Source organism: Mytilus californianus, unplaced genomic scaffold (assembly GCF_021869535.1).
Source record: "Mytilus californianus isolate M0D057914Y unplaced genomic scaffold, xbMytCali1.0.p SCAF_7, whole genome shotgun sequence".
NCBI classification, from domain to species: domain Eukaryota; kingdom Metazoa; phylum Mollusca; class Bivalvia; order Mytilida; family Mytilidae; genus Mytilus; species Mytilus californianus.
Genome location: NW_026262723.1, coordinates 114,398,583 through 114,413,786, shown reverse-complemented (window position 1 = coordinate 114,413,786; position 15,204 = coordinate 114,398,583). Strand labels below are relative to the sequence as shown.

The 15,204-nt window shown below is 33.0% G+C and overlaps 1 protein-coding gene across 2 annotated transcripts in view; it reads right to left on the bottom strand.

Moving 5' to 3' along the window:
* The window catches only part of LOC127708312 (E3 ubiquitin-protein ligase ZNF598-like), a 204,480-nt gene extending 200,459 nt beyond the window's left edge, over window positions 1-4,021 (bottom strand). For both annotated transcript variants that reach the window (XR_007985238.1, XM_052213162.1), the window contains exon 1: window positions 3,680-4,021. Coding sequence is in view for 1 of the 2 variants with exons in the window: in XM_052213162.1 (XP_052069122.1) it covers window positions 3,680-3,835 (156 nt within the window). In the remaining variant the exon portion in view is untranslated. The remainder of the gene's footprint in view (window positions 1-3,679) is intronic.
* Between the last annotated feature and the right edge of the window lie 11,183 nt (window positions 4,022-15,204).

Below are 15,204 nucleotides of genomic sequence, written 5' to 3'. Positions count from 1 at the left end.
ATATTCAATTTTTGTTGAAATCAAACAAAGTTAAAATACTGGACCCTATCTTGGACCAACTTGAAAACTGGGCCCATAATCAAAAATCTAAACACATGTTTAGATTCAGCATATCAAAGAACCCCAAGAATTCAATTTTTGTTAAAATCAAACTAAGTTTAATTTTGGACCCTTTGGACCTTAATGTAGACCAATTTCAAAAACAGGACCCAAAATTAAAAATCTAAATACACGGTTAGATTTGGAATATCAAAGAACCCCAATAATTCAATTTTAGATGAAATCAAACAAAGTTTAATTTTGGACCCTTTTGACCTCAATATGAACCAATTTGATAACGGGGTCCACAAATAAAAAATCTAAATACATGGTTAGATTCAGCATATCAAGGAACCCCATATATTCAATTTTTGTTGAAATCAAACAAAGTTCAATTTTGGACCCCAATTTGGACCAACTTGAAAACTGGGCCAAAAATCAAAAATCTAAATACATGTTTAGATTCAGCATATCAAAGAACCTCATATATTCAATTTTTGCTAAAATCAAACAAAGTTTAATTTTGGACCCTTCGGACCTTAATGTAGACCAATTTGAAAACTGGACCCAAAATTAAAAATCTAAATACACTGTTGGATTCGGCATAACAAATAAATAAATGTGATCAAAGATTTTACAAATTTAATGCGCCATACTGTGCAATTAAAGATTTCTTCTTGAAATTTTTCAATATTTGAAATTTGAAAAAAAAATAATATTTGAAGAATAATGTTTTTAATTTCTGAAATCTGAAATGAGAAAAAATTGACCCCCCACAATTTCTTTTTATCCCCCCCCCCCCTTTTTTTCCCCAAAAAAATTCTTTCCCTCAAGATATGGTCATAATCTCAATTCAAATTTCCAATGGAGTTGGCAACCATAATTACCCATTTAAATTTACCATAGTGCTAACTTAATTTATTTTATAATAGAATTAAAAATATAGTGTCAAATCTTTCATATGGATTTTTTTGTAAAAAAAAAAAGATGCAACATTTGCAGATATTTTTACTGGTCTTCCTTTATAAATATGCATTTCTTTAAACATAATTTAAAAGCAGTGTAAGGGAAGTAACCAAAACGTTGTATTTTGATTACCTCCCTTACACTGTTTTAAATTATCTTTATTGTTCATTAACCATTACTTTATACATAATTTAAAAGCAGTGTAAGGGAGATAATTTCAATGATGTATTTGATTTATCTCCCTTACACTGCTTTAAATTATGTTTTGTACTAAAGTATTTGTCCATTAACCAGGACAACCTTGTTTTTCCCCCTTTTTTGCCCCTAATTCCTAAACGGTTTGAGCCATAACCCCCCAAAGCAAATCCTAACCATCCCTTTGTGGTATGGAAACTTGTAGTATAATTTCAGAGCGATCCATACACCGTTCCACAGTTATTGTCTGGAAACTAGAAAATGCTTATTTTTGGCCCCTTTTTGGCCCCTAATTCCTTAACTGTTGGTACCATAACCCCCAAAATCAATCCCAACCTTCCTTTTGTGGTATTTAACCTTATGGTCAAATTTCAAAAAGATCCATTTACTTAAACTAAAGTTAGAGTGCGAAAACCAATGTGTATTCGGACGACGACGACGACGACGACGACGACGACGACAACGCCAACGTCATACCAATATACGACCACAAAATTTTTTTGCGGTCGTATAAAAATCCTTATTTTTGACCAATATTTGGCCCCTTATTCATAAATGTTTGAGCATTTAACCCCAAAACTCAATTCCTACTTTCTCTTCGTGATAAAAAATAACTAACTTAAAATGTAAATTTTAAACAAAAAAAAAAGGAAAAAAAAAAATTACCCCTTTTTTTACCCCCGCCCCCCTTTTCCCCCAAACCAAGCTCAATAACAGCCTTGCCTTTGTGGTATGGTACCTTGTAATACAATTTTAGAGAGATCCATACACTTGAACACAAGTTATTGTCTAGAAACTAAAAAATGCTTATTTTAAACCCCTTTTTAGGCCCCTTATTACTAAACGTTTTGGGCAATTACCACAACACTCAATTCCAGCTTTCCCTTTGTGAAATGGAACCTTGTAGTAAAATTTCAGAAAGATCCATACACTTACACACAAGTTATTGTCATGAAACTAGAAAAATGCTTGTTTTTTGCCCCCTTTTGGCCCCTTATTCCTAAAATTTTGAGGCAATTAACCCCAAAATCAATCCCAGCATTGACCCTTTGTGATATGGAATCTTGTGGTACAATGTCAAAGAGATCCATATGCTAACACACAAGTTATGTCTGGAAGTTACAAAAATGCTTATTTTCGGCCCCTTTTTGGCCCCTAATTCCTTAACTGTTGGTACCATAACCCCCAAAATCAATCCCAACCTTCCTATTGTGGTATTGAACCTTATGGTAAAATTTCATAGAGATCCATTCACTTAAACTAAAGTTAGAGTGCGAAAACCATTGTGTATTCGGACGACGACGCCGGACGACGACGACGCCAACGTCATACCAATATACGACCTCAAAATTTGTTTGCGGTCGTATAAAAATCGCCCCAAACTGGTTTACCAACTCGCCTCACTTTTAAAAAAATCGCCCCACTTGTGAAAAGGTTAAATCGCGTTAATTTTTTTCCTGCCAACTCGCCCCACTTTATGATAAAAGGTAAAATCTAGATGAATATATAATTTTCAGGTCTGCCAACTCGCCTCACTAAAATGAAAACTAATCTGCATTACAGTTTAATTCTTTTATTCATTAAGTGGGGCTAGTTGGTAGGCTTTAATTCTGTACATACTTTTATTTATCAGTGGGGTGAGTTGGCAGACATAAATTCAACGGCATTACTTCCTTTTTCATAAGTGGAGCGAGTTGGCATGACTCAATTCATCAGGATTTTTCTATTTTTCATAAGTGGGGTGATTTGGCATGACTCAATTCATCAGGATTTTTCTATTTTTCACAAGTGAGGCTAGTTGGCATTCAAGTCGCAGACTTCTTTCTGCTTTATTTCAACAAAAAGAAAGAACTACAAAAACCTGTTTATCTAGGGTTTTTATAGGTATTGATTTTATTTATAAGTGGGGCAGGAACATAGATATACAACGGGATTGTATCATTTTTCATAAGTGGGGCGAGTTGGCATTACTGAATTCATCGTGGTTTATCTATTTGTCATGAGTGGGGCGAGTTGGCAGACTTTATTTCAGCGGGATTTTTACCCTTTTCATAAGTGGGGCAAGTTATCCAACCTATTTTCAATGGGATTTTACCCTTTTTTATAAGTGGGGCGAGTTGGTAAACAAGAGTGGAGCGATTTTTTAGAAAGTGGGGCGAATTGGTGAAAAAGTGGGGCGATTAGGTGTGGGGCGATTTGCCAGTGGGGCGATTTGTCATGGATTCTTCTGTACATGCTGTCCCTCTGTTCTTATAATGGAAAATAAGAATAGAGGTACACAAGCATGGCAAGCATCTACTGTTATTGAAAGAATGTAATAAGAGCAAGAACATAAACTTGGTAAAAAAAGTCATAAACAAATTATTTTTTTAAAAGGGATCTATACCCAGCGCCTGTGTAACAAACCTTTAATTATATAAATAATATTTAGATGAACAGCCTTCACAATCTGGTAGATATTAATTTTGAGGGAACTGACCTGTGGTAAATCTGTTCGACAGATAGGACAATAGAACTGTTCGCAGAGTACACGCATTCGACAAGAACATTTATAACAGATGACATGATCACAGCAACCAACAGCAAACACATCGATGCCCTCGTGGCAAACAGGACAGGACATACGGGACTCCATTTCTTCAAACTGTGACAATCAGGTGATATTACTAGATTAAAGTTTAACTTATTAAGTTTCTCTTTCGATTCTGCACAATCTGTGTTATGTATACTAATAGGGTTGTGCAACTTTTAAAGTCTTTTATAGAAAATTTGATACCAAAAATAGAAGCAGTGACCCAGCTTTCGTTTTGATTGTGCAATATCTTACTACGTCATCAGTTATTGTGTTCTTTTTTCATTTTTTTTTATTTATTCAATATTTAAAGAGTAACTAGCTTCACCCTTTGAAACAAAAAAACACAAAATTAAGTTTCAACACCTAAAAGCATATATAATATTTTTCTGTTAATGTGAAAATTATTAATTAAATTATGTCACTTATCCCGTACACGGTCCTTAATTTAAAGTTTTATCTAAAGTCGATATATTATTAGTATGAGACACATATTATGACATATATACAAAAGTCATGTAAACAACACATTTCTAAACATACAATGCATGTTAAGATAATGAGATAATTAAGTGTCAACTAAAGGTTTTAAAAAGACATTGCTTAAAGTCAGGTTTTAGAAAAAACCACACGCATAATTAACACAATATATTTGAAAACGTTTTTTTTTTTAAGTTAACAAAAAAATTAAACACAATACATTATACCAACTAAGAATAACCGTATTATAAAAGGTAACCAGTTCAACACTGTTGTAAAATCTTTAGATATTGTTTTTTTTTTTCGGTAATAACATCAGTGATTTTGTTTTCAAAAATGTAATCATAACGAAATATTTATTTTTATATATGTGCAGCTATGAGTACTCGTGATCCTACATCCTGTAGATACCGTTTTCAAATATTTTGGCATTCACAAGATCATCCGTTTCTCAGACTTTCAGTTATGACGTCATTTAATCTAAATCCGTAGGATGTGTACTCAGGATTGATACTTTAGTCTGTTATAACATAGTTCATATATTACATGTAGTAGTTGTAGTTGGCTTTAAGCTAGCTTTCAGTAACTGCGAGTACTCTTTTATCGGTACTTTGTATCTATATTTTTTATTTAGGTTGGTTTTGTTTTGTGCCGCTCGTATACCGATCTATTGAGTCAAGCCATTTGCAACTGTTTTGAACAGTTTGTTCTTATGTTGTGCTGTTACACGACTGCACTATGTTTCAGTAGGGTTGAGTGTTAAAAATGCTTATCCCCCACCACATTCTCGGTTATCATGGTTATATGTCTCTGTCCAAAGTCAGGAGCCTATAATTCAGTGGTTGTCGTTGGTTTTTATCTGTCATATTTGTTTTCCGTAAATTGTATAGTTATAAATAAGGACGTTAGTTTTTCGTTTGAATTGATTAACATTTTGCATGTCAATGCCTTTTATAATTACTATACGGTTACGATTTTCTAGTTTTTACAGGCCGTACGGTGACCTATAATTGATATATTCTCGTCATTTGAACTCTGATGGATAGTTGTCTCATTCGCATTCATATACCACACCTCCTTTTTTCATATAAAAAGACTGAAATATCACGGAGAAAATGGCAACTAAAAAAAGCAGTACAAGTCAAAAAGTATCATAAACTGAAAAAAAACACAAGCTTTATAGCACTACATGTATATGCATGCGCGTCACCGGCTTTAATAGCTGTAATGTCGGGATCCGGCATGATTGCCTACGGTATATTAGTCAGTTTATGATATTGCTAAAAAGATGTTTCCATGCGACTGTGGTATAGCAGCTCATCCCAGATTTGTGCAGCATCGAAAGAAAAGATTTCAACCAAATCTGGTAATTCTCTTGTGATTACTGCTGTTTCATAAAATTATAGTTTTGATTTTAAATATCAATTAAATTATGTAGATAACTTGGACTTTTATGAATTATTTTTTTAATTTTTCAAAGCAAACGTATTTTCCAATCCCGATAAAACTGTCATATTGCAATGTTTATGTGAATATTTTCACAATAAAATATTGTTTACACTAATGGCAAACGTTTTTATTCTCCTTATTCTTAAAGAATGTTTTGTTTTTCCTAGCAGATTTTGATGAAAACTATGATAATCTGTGTCTATTACATGCGATCATTCATAAGTTCTTTATTTTATTTTCATTTTTACTTGAAAAGATTGTTTTCGCATCACTAGTGCCAACTTACTGGACAATAGTTAAAATTTGAGAGAGTAAACGATTAATATGCTATGTTTGTAGTGACGTTTTGGATTTTAATGAGCGTAATCTATGTATTACTAGTAAATTATTAAGTCAGGGATTTCGTTACCACAAATTACTTAAAACCTTTACTAAATTCTTATATAGATACAAAGATTTGGTCTGCATGTTTGGCTGTACCTGTAGAAAACTTATTTCAAACGGAATAGCGCATATCCTACATTTTAGAGTGATGTTGTAAGCCGAGCCCGAAAATTTAGATAAGATCCGGGTAAACCTATCAATCCTTTAAATAAACTTATTCTAAAAGGTTACCTATTCAACACTGTCATTGAATCTTTGAATATTGTTTTTATTGGTGTAAATATTGATTTTGTTATCAGTAAATTAAAACCATACTAAATATTACACATATGTACTACAATCTGTCGATACTTATAGTTTGGCATTGCACAAGGTCATGTTTTTCTCTGACTGTTAATGACGTCTTTACACTAAATCCATTGGATGTTGGATGTGTACTGATTGATATTTTAGTCTTAGATACATGATTTTTTTCATTAGTTGTTATTGGCTTTGAACTAGCTGTCAGTAACTGCGAGTACTCTCAAATCTGTACTTTAGTTAGTGTCTTTTTGTTTTTGGGATGTATAAGTACCCGTCCACGTCCGCTTTGTGTTTTTGTTAGATGTATTTCTATTTTTATCCATCTGATGAGTTAAGCCTTTTTCAACTGATTTTTATATTTTGTTCTTATGTTGTACTGTTACACCACTGTCCCAGGTTAGGGGAGGGTTGAGCGTTCACAAACATGTTTAACCCCGCCACATTCTTTATGTGCCTGTCCCAAGTCAGGAGCCTGTAGTTCGGTGGTTGTCGTTAGTTCATGTCTGTCATATTTGTTTTTGTAAACTGTTTTATTATAAATTAGGCCGTTAGTTTTCTCAATTGAATGGTTTCATATTTTTCATGTCGGGGCCTTTTATAGCCGACCATACGGTATGTTTTTTTTCTCATTGTTGAAGGCCGTACGGTTGCCTATAATTGCTTACATCCACTTCATTTGAACTTTCATGGTGGATAGTTGTCTCATTGGCAATCATACCACATCTCCTTATTTTTATGTTAAGCTGCCAAGCATAATAGATATTTGACCATCTACTTTAGAATGTTTAATAGTCAGGAGCCTGTTGTTCAGTGGTTGTCGCTTGTTGGTGTGGTGCATGAGTGTTTCTCGTTTCTCGATTTTTATATAGATTAGACCGTTGGTTTTCCTGTTTGGATTGTTTTACACTAGTATATTTTTGTTGCCCTTTATAGCTTGCTGTTCAGTGTCAGCCAAGGCTCCGTGTTGAAGGCCGTACTTTGACCTATAATTGTTTACTTTTTACACATTGTGACTTGGATGGAGAGTTGTCTCATTGGCATTCATACCACATCTTATTTCTATTAACCGTCTTGATGCCATATTCTTTCCAAATTTAGTAAAAGTAAATCGTACGGTAAACTACCGAATGTCGCTTTAAAATGATCCATTTAAATAACAGCATTAAATTTTCTGTCGTCTAGAGCTTTTTTGAAGTCTTTTTTATCGTTAACAGTGCTGTTTGGCAACCAAAACCGGACTTAATTACTGAAAGCAGAGGATGAAAATGTTTATTTTAAAATTCCATTCATGAATAGCTCGTTCATAAATTTTCGAAATACATCATGTAACACATCTGTAGGTATATAATGTCCTTTAATAGAGAAATATTTATTTTAAATAGTAGGGACACCTGAGCAGCTTTTAGATTATTTAGATAATTTAATTTTTACTTTCGATTTAATTGTTTACTAAAACTTTAATTGGATACGACTTTACTGGTTGTGTCATTTTCATAATTTTTTGGTGATATAGCATTGTATATTTCTTTTTCTATATTTATCAACATTTATGTAAAAAAAAATCGGAAATCTCTCTTGGACCTTTAGTATATAGGTCCCGCGATTCCACTGGAGTAATATTCTTGAAATTAAAAATCGTCTAAAACATTGTTTAATACTATAAATAAATAAATAATAGGTAAGCTTTATTTAGAGTCGGCATAGTAAACAAACAAGGACATAACATAAGCTCTATTGAGCTTTTAACCGACATTAAACACCTGCATGATACCTTTATTTTAACGGCAAAAATTACCTAACATCCACGTCTCTTAGACTATACATGCATGGTCACATAGATTGCTGTGCTACAGCTTGCGCGGATGATGTTACTTTAAACACGACAGACCCAAATGAAGCTCAAGTACTCTTAAACATGGCGTATGAATACAGTTGTAATAAACATTACAAATTACAACCACATAAAAGTGTTGTAATTGAGATGGTTAACAAAAGGAAGAAACGACATAATTCTGTAGAGCTAAAATTGAAAGACAAGAAACTGCCAGTTGTGGAAAAAGCTACACACCTTAGAACTCAAAGATCAAAGTCCAAAATAGAAACTTTGGATAATACTATCAATGAAAACATCCAAAAAGCAAAAAGAACAGCATATAGTCTCATGGCTGCAGAATTTCACGGTAACCATGGTTTAGATCCAAGCACTTGTATTCATATTATGAAAACATTTGTCTTACCAACATTTCTTTATGGACTGGAGATACTGATACCAACCAAATTAAATATTGATAAATTGGAACTATTTTTCAAAAAATTGCTTAAACAAATACATTCTAGTTAGAACATAGACCTCTGATTTCGTTATCCTCACTGAGGGCCTCTTATGATATCAGAGGCTATACTTTAATTAGATTGAAACAAATACTGTCCCTAGCGCAAAATGTTCCTGATGTTGTACCGTACATTGTCTCTGGAATGATACCAATTGAAGGACAAATACATTTTTAACCTGCCTCTACAGTATATGTTTACTTCCAGTGGAATCAACTGAAAAACAAATAGCCAGAAGACAATTAGCAAAATGGTCACAGTTGGTTCATAGAAGTAAAGAAAATTATTTGGAAATATGTATGGCATGGTATTGGTTGCAAAAATTTGATATTTTTCATTTAAATGCAATATTTCTTATTTAATTGGTATATTTCTTCATTTAAATGCAATATTTTTTTATTTGAATGGTATATTTTTTCATTTAAATGCAATATTTTTTATTCAGATGGTATAATTTTTCATTCAAATGGTATAATTTTTCATTCAAATGGTATAATTTTCGTTCAAATGCAATATTTTTTATTCAATTGGTATAAAATGTCATTTGAATGCAATATTTTTTATTCAATTGGTATAGTAGTTTTTTTATTTATATGCAATAATTGCATTATGGGAAATTCTTTGACGTCATAAGGTCAAATTTGCAACAACGTTTGTGATTGGTCGGAAATTGTTTGGATTTCTCCTCTTTCTTTCTAAACATGGGTGACCAAGAATTAAAAAAACGCGTCAGAATATCGCCCCTCTAACTAAATCTAACGTTCGTGCGAGTCCTGCACTAGCTGTTAAAATCTTGTGGTCATAACTAGTATTTCTATTGCAAAATTTCGATGGTCAAAACGTTCGGTCCACTTTTCAAAAACCGTTTCATTGTATATGGATTTATATGCAAGTATATCGTTTTTTTTAAATAGATTATAGACACCGTTGGTTTTCCCGTTTGAATGGTTTTACACTACTAATTTTTTGGGGGCCCTTTATAGCTTGCTGTTCGGTTTGAGCCAAGGCTCCGTGTTGAAGACCGTACGTTGACCTTTAATGGTTTACATTTACAAATTATGACTTGAATGGAGAGTTGTCTCATCGGCACTCATACCACATCTTATATCTATATACAACGTAAACCAGACGTTTCTCAGACTGTTTTCTTTTTTTTAATAAATCCTTTGCCGCGCGTTGTGTACTGATTGATAACTCAGTCTGGGAGAACAAGATTTATTTCAGAACCAGTTGTATCAGTAATTAGGTTTGAGCAAACTTCCAGTAATTGCAAATACTCTTATGCCGGTGCTTTGTGTCTATTGTCTTAATGTTAGTTTTTTTGTGTGTCTCGTACCGATCTTTTGAGTTAATTTGCTGATTTGTGCAGGTTGTTATTTTATTGTACTGTTACACCACTGTCCCAGCTTCGGGATGGGTTGCCGTCACAAACATGTTGTTGTACTGTTACACCCGGCGCTGTCCCAGATTAGGGGGAGGATTGGGATCCCGCTAACATGTTTAACCCCGCCACATTCTGTATGTATGTGCTTGTCCCAAGTCAGGAGCCTGAAATTCAGTGGTTGCTGTTTGTTGCTTTGTTATACATATTTGTGTTTCGTTCATTATTTTTGTACATTAATTCGGCTGTTAGTTTTCTAGATTGAATTGTTTTACATTTTTGATTTCGGGGCCTTTTATAGCTGACTATGCGGTGTAGACTTTGCTTATTGTCGAAGGCCGTACGGTGACTTATAGCTGTTGATTTCTGTGTCATTTGATCTCTTGTGGAGAGTTGTCTCATTTGCAATCATACCACATCTTCGTTTTTATATCCATCCTGCCATATTCTTTATTTGCCTGTCCCAGGGAAAGAGCCTGTAGTTTAGTGGTTGTCGTTGGTTCCTGTCTCGACTCATATTTGATATTTTGTAAATTGTTTTGTTATGTATAATTAGGCTGTTAGTTTTTTCGTTTGAATTGTTCACACTTTTCATGTCGGGCCGTTTATAGACGACTTTACAGTATCAGGTTTTTGTCATTGTTGAAGGCCTTACGATTGTCTACAAAAAGCATTTGTCTACATGATGGCAAACAGCTCTACAGAGCTTATGTTTGTAGTATTTCATGTAACCCGACTTAAAATATTTTTTTTCTTATCTTATCTTATCTTATCTTATCTTATCTTATCTTATCTTATCTTATCTTATCTTATCTTATCTTATCTTATCTTATCTTATCTTATCTTATCTTATCTTATCTTATCTTATCTTATCTTATCTTATCTTATCTTATCTTATCTTATCTTATCTTATCTTATCTTATCTTATCTTATCTTATCTCTTCTCTGTATCAAACTTGGACAAAAGCTTGTTTATGATCAAATGCTAGTATCTAGAAGGAAATTTTGTTTTCTTCCAGATAAAATTACATTCAGTCTGCAGTTAAAGTTTTTAAACATTTATTAGATTCATAAACTATCCTGGATTTTTACCAAACTTGGACTGAAGCTTCTTACAATCAAAAGATAGTATCAAGTGGAATATTTTTATTGATTTACTTCCTCATTTTTGTAGAGCCTGCGATTAACAGAAAAAGTAGGCGAGACACTGGGTTCCGCGGAACCCTTACGAATTTTTATATTATATAGTTACGTGACTTCTAAACTCGTGTTTTCCTGAACAAGCATGAAATAATTTTCACTGGGTGTTAAAATTAGCAACAAACAATCAATCAATTTAAACTTGTGTTAAATAAGAGGAAAACCATTTGATATTTATTTATTTGTTGGGGTGGGGGACAGGATTTCATATATGAATATGATTGCCTGCATGGTAAGAGCTGAACAATAGGCATGATTAGCGACAGATTGAAATGAATAATAATGCCCTCTCTTCCCTTCCCCATCCTTCATCTATAAATTTAAACTGACCACCACGGAATAGCCCAATAGTGTTGAAAGTAGCGTTACACACCAATCAATCAAAATCCCTTCCCTAGAATATCAAATAATCGTCCCTTAACTGTTATTGTCCGTGTAGTTCTTATATTTATCCAGCTTATCGTCCTACAGGGATGTCATATTTATCCAGCTTATCGTCCTACAGGGATGTCATATTTATCCAGCTTATCGTCCTACAGGGATGTCCTACTAAGGCTGTCATACCATACAAACGTTTATAAAACAGCTCACATTCTAATACATCTGCATTCATAAATTTATTAATTTCATTTAGACTAAACGACGCCATGTTTGTTATGTGCCTCTGCCGTCAACCTATCAAAAAAGAAGAGGTGGAAGAGAGCCAGAAGATCTTCCCAATGCAAAAAAAAACAGAAATGGACTTCTTCTGGCTCACTTCCGAAGAAAAAAAAAAACGCGCCCCATTGATATGTTTTAAAAACGCCTTGCCCCTAACCTTTTTTTAAAAAAAATGGCATTATTAAATATATAAACATATATATAATCATCAAAATTAAAATGCTATTGTATTTTAATAAGACCTACTTTATTACATGACCTGGGACTAATGACATCTATCTATAAGTCCTAGCATACATTTATTATTATAATATGAATATGTTTCTTGTTTTAATAACCACATATGATGCTATGCATGAGTCACCATCTATCAGGACATGAATTGGGTTTACATAGAGAGGATAAGGGACGACATCAGAAAATCAATGAAGGATAAAAAAACTTAATTCAAATAGTTTTTTTTGGGGGGGGGGTCAAAATTGTTGCAAGTTTTGTTTAAATAGCATCGATTTTATATATATCCTTATTGGTCAATGGTCAATCAATTTTTCCCAAATTAAGTTAAGATGGGGGGTGGGGGTAGGGGGTCAGTGAAAAAAACTATATGAATTAAGTTTTTTTATCCTACATTGAACTTTTGATGTAGTCCTTAATGTGCAAAAAAATAGATAAGGGGCGGGACCAAACTTATAGATAACATAATAAAGAAATGATGAAATATACAGAATACGTTGATTGACTTTTGGTTGCCTTATGTCCAGTGGCAAATATGTCACGCATGTTTAGGACAAATATTATAGAGATCAAAGGATAAAGAATAGAGTGAAATGGTAAAAACTAAAAGATATAGAATTATAGAATCGATCTTTGATCTGAAACCCCTACCCTCACACACACACATCATAACCATTACTGCCAATACTCACATATATACATCTCTATACAAATATCTAAATTTGAACCATAAACTTGTATACCCCCCTTCCAAATGCAGTATTGAAATGTAAATCATTTAAAAGTCCTGAAGATAAAATATGTTTTGAAATATGCCCTGCATACTTATTTATGCAAAGACATATAGTAATTATTGAACTACTGTGGGGCTTGAAAAAAAATCTATTTAAGGGATTCGGAGACGAGAACAGTAAAAAAAAGCTCAGCAACGAATCCTAAATGTAAAATGATTTGCAGCATAAGAAATGAGAGCACATATTATAGATAGTATTAAACATGAAGTTCACGCCTCATATAGTGAAGTCCCATGTCATAGGACTATTGTATTGTTGTAACATGGGTTAGTAACTGGTTCCAATTTATCCTGAGTTGTCTTTATTAAAGAATTAGTTCTGGAGTATAACAGCTTATATGTCTCTACTTGTGGGTTTCTGGTTCTGCTGTCGTAATTGAGGGGCCTGATGGGGGAGGGGGGTCTTATCACGATTCATGAGTTGATTTTTTTGTCATTCACGATTCACAGAAAATAAATTTCCATGATCACGGATCACGAAAATATAAAAAAAAAATCTGTAGAAAAACGGATCACGATAGCGAAAATGCGCCGATCACGAAGAACGAAAATAACCCATCAGGCCCTCGTAATTAGGTGATTTTTTTTCTACATGTAGTAAAAAATAGGGGGCTTAGTCCAAATAATTGTAACGTCCTGGATGCTTTTTATTCTTTTTTCATGTGTGCCTTCCTGCAACGTCTCCGAGGATCAAGAAAAGTAAAAAATGATATAGCACTAAAGAACGTCATGATTACATGTATCTGGACTTAGAATGGGGAGGGGGGCTAGCTATGTATATTTTTTTATTTCAATGTGTAGACTGTAGGAGAGTTTCTTTAGAAAAGGTTTTCATTGGAGGTGTTTTTGCCATGCACGCAGGCATCTGTTTCTATCCATGAACAAGTTGTGTGTCAAATTATTTATTATTACTGGTCACTCGCATTTTTTGCTCATCCTGGCCATTATTGGCATTAACAGCCAGTTCACGAACTCGCACGAACGCCAAATTTAGTTAGAGGGGCGATATTCTGACGCGTTTTTTAATTCTTGGTCACTCAAGTTTAGAAAGAAAGGGGAGAAATCCAAACAATTACCGACCAATCACAAACGTTGTTGCAAATTTGACCTTATGAGTCAAAGAATTTCCCATAATGCAATTATTGCATATAAATAAAAAACTACTATACCAATTGAATAAAAAATATTGAATTCAAATGGCATTTTATACCAATTGAATAAAAAATATTGCATTTGAACGAAAATTATACCATTTGAATGAAAAATTATACCATTTGAATGAAAAATTATACCATCTGAATAAAAAATATAGCCATTTAAATGAAAAAACATACTATTCAAATAAAAAAATATTGCATTTAAATGAAGAAATATACCAATTAAATAAGAAATATTGCATTTAAATGAAAAATATCAAATTTTTGCAACCAATACCATGCCATAAATATGATCTTGCGGAAATATATCTTTTAGACACTCTACATACCAAAATTCGGTGGAAAAACCTAATCTATAATAATATAAATAAATATTTGAAAAATTACTTTACAGATATCTCCAAGCTATACAGGAATGTAAAATCATTTAAATGTTGAAGAATACAATCCTGGAAAACAACACTCTTTGATTTATATCCATACATCATCTGCACGAGACATAAATCGTCTTCCTATCAAGTTAAAACTAGTAACTGGAACTTATATTCTCCAAGAAAATAGATCTAAATTTGATTAAAATAATGTTGAAGCTACCTGCCTTCTGTGTGGACAAGAAGATGAATATTTATCCCATTTTCTATGGAAATGTACACTATTAGAGAACACTATAGAAAAACTTCAATGGAAGATCTTATGAACGAATATTATAATCTTACTATAGTAGAGAAATGAAGTACCTATCTGATAATGATAACATCCACAGTATACTGGACAGCTCAAATCTCCTTAGGGAAAATGTTGGACATAGCAACAGAAAAATAAGCATCAAGACGTTATCTGCATTAGAATTTCAGTGTCGCAGATATGTGTATATAACACATGTAACATTCATAGAGCAAGATATGGGATGCTGTCTGATATGAAAAACAGGAAACGATAGGGTCTCTTAAATGAAAATGCCTCATAATTTACCATATATCCTTTTAATAATGCTAAATTTTAACTATACCATATTTTAGGTTTATTGAATGTCATTTTTTTAAATCATAAAATATCAAAG